Below are 11216 nucleotides of genomic sequence, written 5' to 3' on the forward strand. Positions count from 1 at the left end.
TCTGCATGCCCAATAAAAACTAATTTGGGCATGCTAAGAACTTACCACTTGACATCAGATGGTCCAAGAAGGCCTCACGTGCCAGGGGTTTGAAGCCCACTTTGGATTTTTTCCACTTTTACATGAAATTATACAGACTGCCACAGGCAGTAAAGTTTTAATTTTGACATTTCAATTTCACACTGTTTTATCCAGGAAAATTATTTTCACTCAAATTGAATTATAGTACTGTGAATCTAAAGTCTATAGTATGTACCCAACAAAAGAAAGAAGAAAAATTCTCTTTTATTAAGCTATAAATACCAGATTTTCTATTTTTGCTTTGATATAGATGAAGATGCAAGATTGCATCTTTCCCTACTTTACTTAGGAACATTTCTACCAAGCTCAAAATTGCAAGAATTTGCAGATCTCTGAACAGCTATTGCCAACGGGTTATAGTATGCTTCACAAACTCTAAATGTAATAGCTAGAGACACTCAGGCATGCATAAGGTCTCAAAAATATTCTTGCCAATTAGCTCAAAGTCTAATAACAAAATAACACGTATTACTTTTTAGTTTTAAAATTTCAATTGAGCTACACTCTCACGATGAAGTAACAAGCAGCTTTCACACCTAATTTACACTAGGCCGGGAAACATAAGAAAGTTTTTAAGACTGGGGCTCAACATCACGTCAAGAATTCCTGGGGGAAACACCTTTGCCTTTCCTTCTCCACTTCAATAGTGTCAAACTGTGTCATATTTCTTTGATCCATGTTCTACCGTAATCACTCAGAACAGCAGAACTAAATTGCCCTGTTTATGTATTTCCATCACAAAAAACTTGCAGCTTTAAGTTTCTGCTTAAATAAAATCTTCATATTGCTAATTTCATTCTCATAAAATTAATTAATAAAATATTCAGTAATATAAAGAGACTGCTGACACCTTCTGGCCACTGAACATTCTGTCCAAAAATCAAGAGGATTTCCAAGTAAACATCTTTCATGTTTTTCCTACCACTCTGGATCACGTGAAAACCTAAGCTACGCCTATGTTGCCATATGACAGTTGCTAAAAGCCATTTGGTTCACCTTTCACCCACATTTGCTCACCTATTCTCTTTCACAGAAGCATCCAAAACAAACAGACATCATGTACTCTGCTACAATTGTATCCAGATGTGGCTTAATTTATCTTCTGCTTTTAACATTCACTCTAGGTATACCACATCCAAGGAATCATTGCAACTGAATCAAACAGGTCATTCAGATTCAGTAGTGACTCTCTAAACCCGCCACATAACAGGTAACAATATATCCACATTTTATTGAATTAAACAGTCAATACTGGGAGGACCTACCTGCAGATTTTGTTTCTTCTCCTTTGGTTCACTTTCCAATTCCAGCTCTTCCTTTTGTGCCACAGGTTGCTTTAGCTTTTTTCTTTTTTCTGCCTTCTTTTCTTTTTTTCCCACATTCATTTTTGGCATCCTCAAATAGAACTATTCTGTAACAGAAACCACCAAACTGCAATTAGAAATTTTTTTTTAATATACTTTAAATGTCAGTCTTGTGTACAGAGTTACACTACAATTACACTGGTATGAGAACTATTTGTGACTACTTAACTACGAAATGTATGTCTGCACTGACTTTTGATCCATTTTGAAGAATTTTCTTCATGCTTACTTTAGAAGTTACATGCCCTAACTTCTGTAAAGCTTGAATATCATTTTCCTGTAGAAAACTGGATGCCTGTTGTCCTATCAGGCTCCGTTTTGGAAAATGCTTCATTGACCCTCCTGGTAATAGACTGATTATTATATATATATATAACATAACTGATGCTGTGCTTTCTGCAGGTTATAACACACCACTGAGCTGTTTGATCAACTGTCTGCCTCAGGTAACACCAACCAGACCTCTCACTCCTCAAATACATTAATGTGACTGTTTAGTCACCTCATTAATAAACATATGTGTGCATACACATACCCACAAGCAAAGTCAGCCTACGGGATTACTAAACAGATAGTTTAAACATCAGTTGTGTTTAAACTGCAAGTTTACTTGTTTTCATATAGATCAATGGGGAAAAACTATGATTAAAGAATTGGCTCAGGAGTTTTACCTTTCATCTTACGCCAACATAAAGGTGAAGGCGAGCAGGAGCTGCAGAAAGCAGATCTAGTTGTAACTGTTCATTATTTCTCTGAGGTAAAAATCTTATTTAAGCGGCTTTCCACAACTACCTCACACAAGCACTTTCTGTAGCAGCACAAACGCAACACTTGGCCATCACAAACATTTAGGCTGCCACACACGGCGGCACACACCCCGGCCCCGGCACCCCCAGCCAGGGGGGAACCGCCACCGCCTCGCCTGGCGGCACATCAGCCAGTAGCGGGCCGCCGTCAGGCCCGGCCGGCGCCGCGGCTTACTGAGGAGCCAGGAAAGCCTTCGTGACTGGGAAGTTTTACGATTTGAGCAGTATGTTCTCAAGAGCAGCCCCCAGAGTGCCTTTGACGGCCGAAGGAACGTTAGTGCCCTGCAACCAGCGGTACCCACCCGCTCCTCCGCGCCGCACGCCCAGCACCGAACTCCCACCCGCGGCGGGGGCCGGGGCACGACAGCCGCACTGGGGAGGGGGGAGAAGCAACCCCCTCAGTCACCGTCACCGCGCCTGGGGCCCGGCCGCCCCGGCCCGCCCGCACCCCCCAGCCGGGCATTAAGAGTTCCCAGGCGCCCGCCGCCCCCCACGGCGACGAACACGGCTCCACGGGCAGGAAACACAGAGCGCGCGAACCCCCTCACCCCCTCCCCACACGCACCTCTCAGACACGCCTCCTCTGCACATTTAACAGAGCCCCACGCTTGGCGCCGCAGCCCGCCTTCTCCCTCTCACTGGCTACGAGGAGAGAACGGAGGTGTCTGGTTGGTGTTCAGCATGCCAATCCCCCGGATGGCCAATAGGAAGCCAGGCTCGGACTTTAAACGCCCACCGGGAACACGCGTGTTGAGGAGTGCTCGGCCGGCTTGTGGAGGAGTTTTTGACGTCATCTTTCTGCGCCGAGATCCGCCTTGGAAAGCCTTCCCGCCTCCCGCGTAGGGGCAATGCGTGGCCCCGCCCCCTTTTGCCTAGGTGATCCCCGCCCGGTTCTGAGAGGGACCCTCCCGCGCCCTGACAGGCACCCACCAGGCCCTGGAAGCACCCACGCCTGCACCGGCCGCGAGGGACACCCGGTGGGAGGCCAGCCCCGGTGCTCCCCGCACCGTGCGGCCCGCTCGCCCGTCGCCCGGCTGGGCGCCACGCCAGCTAACGCGGTGAGGTACGGCTCCCTAGGGAATGGCGGCAGTGCCTTCCAGCCAGCAGATCCTAAAGGCTCCGCGCCTGACACAGCGTTATCTGCTGTCCTGATCGGCCCTGAGGGAATGCGCTGGGTAGAGACGAACGCTGTGGTTTGAAGGGACGGGAAAACATCCAGGACAAGGTTTCCAGGGGAACGAACTGGTTTCCATGTTTTCATTTTCTGTAAATACCATATGCACAAATATTTCCATTGCCTCTTGGTAATTTAAGGGCAAGAATCTTTACCACAAACACACACGTAGGTGGAGTATTTTTTGCATGACAACCTGCCACAGGGTTTTTGTTTCCATTCGCTTTGGTCCCCAGCTGTGACTGCAGCAACCCCCTGTGCTGTTATATGCATGGATGGGAAGAGATAAACCTTCACCTCCTCATCCTTCGGCCACCCAAGCCAAGGTCACACCTGCCAGCCCTCTCCTCCCCACGCCGTGGGGTGCCAGTCCTGTCCCCCACCCCTCACCCCTCTACCCCACACTGGGCAGAGCCCCCCCAGCCTCTGTTCCATGTCCTTACATCCCAAATGATGCCGCTGGTCTCCACTGAAAGCCCCTTCCCATACCATCAGTGGGGTGCACAGCATCATTTGGGAATACATGGTCAATTATAATTTATTATAATTGTATAAATGTAAAAATAATTTATACAGAAATATACAAACACGTGTATTATACAGAAAGATTGTAGAAGTCCTAGTACCGCAGCAATGCGCTAGGGCTGAGTTATGGCATGAGAGCACACAAGATAATCAGTAGGTGGTGGTATCTAAAATTAGAGTTGTAATTTAAGGGTTTGTTCCACTGTGAATAGGGAAAGCATGTTTTCTATGTTTAGACTTCTAAAAATAATAATTGGTTTATTACATATCCTATTGTGACATCCTGTGGTTAAACACAGTATTACAGATACTGTCAAATCACAATTTTAGCCACAATTGCATAAAATTAGACTATATGGAACTAGGAGTAGTAACTCATACTGACATTACATATTCAGTTTGGCCAACTACAACCTTCCATATAGCTTTGATCTTCTCCAAAAATTTCTCCTGTATGAGAAGAAATCACATCTGGTCAAACATTAATATGGGATGGCACAGATATTTTGTTCTGTGTTGGCCAGAAATTATGTTACATCTGCCTTTTCTGATGAAAGGCCTACAACTCAATGTGTTGATTGTTTACATGCTATCCCTGTCTGTGAAGGACCATTAATCCACATTGCTTCTTTAGGCAGCAATTCTTGTACTCTAAGGATTAAGGCTTTTCAAAGAGAAATGAGGGACACAACAGTCTTTGCACAAAGTACACCTCAAGGTTGTATAAAGCATATGCATTAACCGCACTTGTGTCCATATTTTACAGTATTATCAAAGATTATTTTTCCCAGGTCAAGGAACACAGCCTTCTCTGCTACACAGACTGCTCATCCACCTCAGCAGAACAGCACTGGGCACTCATAGCTGCAGGTGATTGAAGGGACTGCAATTACCCTTCAGTTAGTCTTAAGCCAACACTCCAGCCCGCCAACCCCAATGTGCTGAGGAATGACTCCAATGACACATGAAATTGAGGTCTTGACCCCCAACATCATCAGTAAGCCATGGCATTTTTTCCTCACAATTAGTTGGATGAAAGGTCTACTTAGATCCCAGCTGGGAAATTGGCATTGTTCATTAACAGCACATTTCCATTTCATCAACCTGCATTATTTCAGACCTCAAGCTAAGCAGCTGGATATTCATGCAGTTTTAAAGAGCCAAGATAGCTGATCAGGATAGTAGGTGGAATATTGTCTGTTATGTCTTCACTTGTTTAAGCTTTTCAAGATGATAGCAGGAGTAGCCTCCCTAGACAATGCTGGGGTTTTTTGTTTGGGTTTTTTTTTTTAACTCAGTTCTCATTACATGAGACAAAGAGTTAATGCTGCTTTCTATGGCTTCCTTCCCCCCCCCCCCCCCCCAACTGCAAAAACACCCACCCACACAGTCTAGATTTCTACCTAGGGGGCAGCAATTTATGAAGAATTACACTGTGCATGCCTCTGTGAGCACCAGCCTTCAGTGAATGGCTTAGGGAAGACTTATAAAACCTCACCTGTTTTTTTCTACATCAAATAGTTTCATTAACACTCAGAAACCAAGAGGAAGCTTATGTAAAACTGGCTTCATGTTGATGTATATTTGTCAAGCAGAATCCTACAATACCACATTGAGACATACGACAGTAGCTTGTACCTCAGATTATCAGAGTTCACATGACCTATGCAAAACTGGCTGTGCTTTGTATTAATTTTAGTCTTCTTCCCATCACCATTCCCCAGTTTCCTCCACCAAGTATTCTTCACAGCATAAAAGTCCTTATTCAAAACAAGTAAAAGTTGGTTTGCAAAGGGTGAGTTTATGAAATGTTTATTAACATTATGATACAAAAATAAGTTAATTGTATAGAAAATTTTAAAGAGCTATAGACAAGATTAACTTCAAAGTAGACAAAGTTTTGATCCAGATGTGAAGAGCCTCTATCTGCATCTGAAAGACATAAGAACGCACTGTAAGAGTTACACAACTAGAACTTTCAGTCACAAGGAGATACAAACTGGCAGGGAAGGGCTTGGGCCATTTATTTTAGTTCAGATGCTTGCTATGCTTTCCTCAGCATTCTGATGACACACCATTTTTCCAGAACTTGACCAAGCCTCACACTGAGCAGGTGGGAGACCAACCTGTTGCTACAACATAATGCTTGTATCTATATAGCCGTTTTAATCACTACAGTACAGAGAAGTAAAGATCTACTTGTGCTGTCAGAACCCCAGTACTACATTCACAACCCCAATTAGAGGTCAACTACCAACTCCAGAGCAGTTTGAGGCATGACAGTGGCACTCCGACACAGTGTTGACACAAGACTGTTTTTGAACAATGTTTGTCTTTTCTGCTGCAGCTTATACCTGTTGTGCTGAAGACTCCCATTAGATGGCACTCCAACTGCTCCCGTTGACTTGAAGGTGGTTTGAGAGGCTCTCAACAGAGCTGCGTATCTGCAAAGAAATACAAGCAGGCTCAGCACCTTTTTATGCACACTGCCAGTAGTTTCACTTTTCCATCCACTTTACTTATCTGCATCTGTCACACAAGTCTTACAGTCTGAATGCACAAAACAGCACAGGTACATCTGCCCACAAGAGATATTTTTATTAAAACTATGTTTAAACTTGGCTCAGCAGGGTGTTGATTGTTCTTGGTTACTGAGTACTGAGCAGAACTAAGATTCTAGTATTCAGATCCAGACCCCAGGGGGTACTTGAGTTGGCCAGTACCTATTCTCAGTTAGGAGAGACTGACACAGGTAAGCTTGGGAGAATTTTAGGAAAGCATTTGACAAGCTTTTGTCTTGGCTCACAGACTCTTAGAAAATAAGCCTGAACTACAAAGAGGAAATAGCACCTATTTTATTGACATGAGCAGTAGTTCACAGAATTCCCTGTTTATCTGAGCTCCCCACCAATCCCCAATACCAGCTCTGAAACTTCAGCTTGAGCTTAAAGTATCATAAACACAGCTTACCCTGCCTTGGAAGTGGGGTGACTGCTCCCTTTACAGTCATGATCCAAAGGATGTCGATGCTTTATGCAGAAGTTGCCACCACACTGTTCACAAATGACCTTTATCATCTCTTTCCTTTTGCAGCCTGGCTTTAAGCACTTGTTTGTAAAGATCTAAATGGAGGACACAAAGTTAGCAATGCTTGCTTGCTTTCTGTGATCAGCTTCCCAATGACCAAGCTGAAGCACAAATGCTCAAGCACCCTTAAGATTTAAAAGGAAAAAGCACAAGCTTCTACACTCTGTTAGTCAGAAGACTTAACTTCACCAGCATTAGGCAGGCAGTTTAGACCTCAACAACAGTTTCCTTACCCTTTGCTTTTGCTGTGCCGGATTGTATTTGCAGTCCTTATCCATGTGGGCTCCAACCACAATATCTGGTATCTCCCCTTTCTGTACTGGGATAGGTGCATTACAGAGTGGACACACTGGAACCTGCACATTCTAAGAACATACAGAGATTAGCCTCATAGAGTCATTTAGGCTGGAAAAAAGATTTAAGATCCTCAAGCCCAACTGTCAGACATTCAACTATTTTTCTGTCCTTCCACTTCTCTTACCCATATGTGATGAGGTATATTCACAAACATTTACTAATGCTTTTAAAGATATTATTCACAAAGGTTAGCTGCAAATCATTATCCAAAGAAGTCAGACATGCTTTGCCAAACCAATTTGGGACAACATTTGTTAACTTTAAATATGCTTCTCAGCTTTCTGGAATTACAGCCTTTGAACACTTCAAAGCTCAAGCATGGGCCAGAGACAAATTATTCTATGCCTTTCTTCTGTAGTTTCATTCTTCAGGGACTGGGGCTGCAGAAGGTTTTAGGCCATAATACACTACCTAAAATATAAAAAAGCACTCCTCTCTGGAAAGATATAGTGTAAGGAACTAGAATCTAGCAGTACTGACCTCTGAAGCGCTGTGTTCCTATATTTGAACTTCAGCTGTATCATCATTCACTTACATTTTGGTGCTCCCACCTGCTTTTATGGAAACCGCAGGCCAAGTTTCACAACAGCCTTTGTACATGACTTCTGTACATAGCACTTCTGCACTGTGAATTACTGACTTCATATAGGAACTTACTTTTTTGTAGGCAGAGCTACACTTGTGGTCATCATAACGGATGTGATCTTTACAGAAGACTTCCCCACATGCATCGCATTTCAGAGGAAGGAAGTCTGGGAGAAGAATAAAAAAAACAGATTTGCATGGAGCAGAGCCAACAGCTGTGAGAATACTCACAAAAGACTACAAATAAATTGTAAAGTAAATATTTTTTGTCTCATCACAATCCAGTCATCTCTAGGAAAGTATGCCGTTCTTCACCAATTGTAAAACTAGAAAAGCAAGAGTGATGTTTTCCCTTTTTTAATCCACTGCCAGAATAACGCAAGTCATAAATAGCTCAGGAGCTACTTGAATGAGAAAACTTTATGGAGACATTGATCTAGAGCTAGGAGCTGAAGTATAAGGCCAAACCTCAGACCCAGAAGTCTTTTTATTCTTTAAAAAGCCTCCTTTAATACTTTAACAACAAAATACACCGGGCTCCATTACTTTTTCACCAACGCTATTTAAGGGGGGCTACAGCAGCAACATTCGTATCTGCCACTGCCCAAAGCGCCCTTGTACAAACTCGGGGTACAGGACTGCCCCCCCAGTACACCAGCTACCCATCCCCTACGCGTGCCGCCGGCCCGCCTTCCGGAGAATCCCTAGGGAGCCGGTCCCCGCTCACGGCTCCCTTCGGACAGCACCGAAGCCCTCAACCGCGCCTTACCCAGCTGCTTGCAGGTGCGCTCGGAGCAGTGCTCGCCCAGCCCCGGGAGCTCCATACCGACAGGGTAGCGGGACCAGAACAGAAGACCTCACACCCGAGAACGTACTGCTCCGCCACCGCCGCCTTTATGCGCCTCCTGCTGACTCAGCCCGGGCCGCGCCCACGTGCTGAGTCACGCTCCCGCCCGCCCCGGCCACCGCGGATGACGACACGGCGGCCCGAGCCAGTAGCGCCCCCCGCCCTCCGTCGCCGTCTGCTGCGCGTTCCAGGCGGGCGGCCAATGGGCGGGCAGGGGCCGTGCTGAGTCATGCGCCGGGGGCGGGGCCGTGGCCAGGCGCGGCTGGCCGGGGGCGGGGCATCGGGCGTCGCCGTGGCTGCGCGGCGTCGCGGCGTCGTTCGGGCTGGAAAAGGCCTTTGGGGGCATCGGGTCCGGTGTGCAGCCCGGCGCCGCCCAGCCCACCGCTGAACCACGGGCCGGAGCACCCGGCTGCCAGTGCTTTAAATACCTCCGGGGTGGTGACTCCACCACCTCCTCGGGCAGCCTGTTCCAGTGCTTGGCAGCCCCTTCGGGGAGAACATTTTTCCTAGTTTCCAACCTAAACCTCCCCTGGCGCAGCCCGAGGCCATTTGCTCTTGCCCTGTCGCTTGTTCCCTGGGCGCAGAGACCGACCCCCCCTGCCCACAGCCCCTGTCAGGCAGCTGGAGGGAGCGATCAGGTCCCCCCCGAGCCCCCTGCTCTCCAGGCTGACCCCCCCCAGCTCCCCCAGCCGCTCCCCACAGGGCTTGTGCCCCAGCCCCTTCCCCAGCCCCTGCCCGGCTCTGGACACGCTCCAGCCCCTCCACGTCCCCCTGGCAGTGAGGGGCCACAGCTGAGCCCAGGGTTCGAGGTAGCCAGGGCTGCTGCTAAATGATGGAGTGGCTGGGCGAGCCCCTCCGCCAGCTCCCGCAGCACCCTTGGGTGGATCCTGCCCAGCCCCACAGACCTGTGCGTGTCCCAGTGGAGCAGCAGGTCACTGAGTGTTTCCTCCTGGGCTGTCGGGACCGCGTTGTGCTCCTCCTATCCCTGCCTCCCTGCTCAGGGGGATCAGTACTTTGAGGGTAACTGGCCTTACTGTTAAGGACGGAGGCAAAGAAAGCATTAAGTACCTCAGCCTTTTCCTCGTCCTTTGTGGCAGTTCCCTGCTGCATCCAGTAAAGGATGGAGATTGTCCTTGGCCCTCCTTTTGCTTCTAATATATGTGTAAAAACATTTGTTACTTTCTTTTACAGCAGTGGCCAGTCTGAGTTCCAGCTGGGGTTTTGCCTCTAATCTTTGCACCTCATAAGTTTGCATTACCCTTATAGTCCTCCAGAGCTGCCTGCTCCTCCTGCTAGCTCCTGACCTAGGAGCCTGTGGGGCAGGTGAACCCATCTGTCACCAGCAGGCGTGCTGCCGTCTAAACTGACCCATGGTCAAAAACCCCAAAATTCAGCCAGTGACACTAGGCTCAGAGCCAGGATAAAGATGGGCACCTGGGATGGGGAAGGGGATGGGGGAACAGGAAGGGAAGGCAGCAGGGCATAGGGAAGGGCACGGGGATGAGTTCAGGGTGAGTGTGAGAGGGGGTGACGATGGTGGAGACAAGGGCCTCTCCAGCTTCTCCAGGGGATCACATCCACTGACACAAGCAGTCCTGCTGCTGTGAATACCCTGTTGCACAGGCACTTAAAGGGATGAGAGTGCACAGCTGTCATCGCCATGAGACACATATCTCAAATAAGAACATGTGGGAGAGTGCCCTGGAAAAGCCCGTGTCAGACTGGTTTGCTTCAGAGAACACAGGAGTGCTTCAGCTCTTTGCCTCTTCCATTTTCATTTCATTTTTTCATCAGGGCTTAGGCTACTGCACCATCCCTCTGGACTGTGATGCTTAACTCATGTCACTTCCAAACTTTAAATATATCCAGAGAGCCAGGTGAGAGCGGGTGTTCTCACAGCAGGCTGGTGCTCAGCCCCACTGCAGGACCTTGGCATGTGCTAACTGGCTTGGGTGGACAAGCCACAGTGAACCACAACTGGTTTGAGTGGACTGTGCTGCCTGATCTTGGTGAACAAGCCTCAGCTGCAGCTGTGCATTGGCACAGGTTAATGGCATAAAAAGTTCCCCAGTTGGTCTCTGGTTTTAAATGCTTCTCTCACTTTCACAAGGCACCTCGAAATCAAGGTGTAGTTTAGAATTGTTGATCTTTGAATGTGTGTAACGATACCAGCTTCGCATGGCGGAGGTGAGGACTATTGATTTAATGACATTTGTTACGAGATTGAGAAATGACAAAATGTTGTTCTGCCCCTGCTCTCCCCAGAAAACACCAGACTTTCTCCTGTAGTACATGACTCAGATGCAGAGTGGAGCCACGAGATTGAACAGGAGCTTTAGTAAGGCGTGTGGTGGCTGACTGCAAAGGCCAATTTCTGCTGTCAGACTCTG

General features: G+C 47.2%; 1 protein-coding gene across 2 annotated transcripts; it reads right to left on the minus strand.

Annotated features, from left to right (window-relative positions):
- Positions 1 to 5746: 5746 nt before the first annotated feature.
- On the minus strand, positions 5747 to 8922 carry ZFAND2A (zinc finger AN1-type containing 2A). 2 transcript variants are annotated; one of them, XM_040589952.1, is made up of 6 exons: positions 8749 to 8921; positions 8052 to 8146; positions 7271 to 7402; positions 6921 to 7072; positions 6305 to 6394; positions 5747 to 5882 (listed from the first exon to the last, which is right to left on the minus strand). In XM_040589952.1, the coding sequence occupies exons 1-6, from the start codon at positions 8801 to 8803 to the stop codon at positions 5873 to 5875; spliced, it is 534 nt and encodes a 177-aa protein (XP_040445886.1). In that variant the 5' UTR covers positions 8804 to 8921; the 3' UTR covers positions 5747 to 5872. The 2 variants fall into 2 exon arrangements, with proteins under 2 accessions (XP_040445886.1, XP_040445887.1); XM_040589953.1 differs by lacking the exons at positions 5747 to 5882; positions 6305 to 6394 and having other exon boundaries at positions 6917 to 7072; positions 8749 to 8922.
- Positions 8923 to 11216: the final 2294 nt, after the last annotated feature.

The sequence above is a fragment of the Falco naumanni genome, chromosome 4 (genome assembly GCF_017639655.2).
Source record: "Falco naumanni isolate bFalNau1 chromosome 4, bFalNau1.pat, whole genome shotgun sequence".
Taxonomy (NCBI): domain Eukaryota; kingdom Metazoa; phylum Chordata; class Aves; order Falconiformes; family Falconidae; genus Falco; species Falco naumanni.

Bases quoted from the DNA above. Each gene is read 5' to 3' on its own strand.
- ZFAND2A (XM_040589952.1), bottom strand. From the start codon at position 8,803: ATGGAGCTCCCGGGGCTGGGCGAGCACTGCTCCGAGCGCACCTGCAAG. The intron at 8,147-8,748 runs GTAAGGCGCGGT...TTCTTCTCCCAG, and splicing joins GCGCACCTGCAAGCAGCTGG to ACTTCCTTCCTCTGAAATGC. The intron at 7,403-8,051 runs GTAAGTTCCTAT...GTATGTTCTTAG, and splicing joins GTAGCTCTGCCTACAAAAAA to AATGTGCAGGTTCCAGTGTG.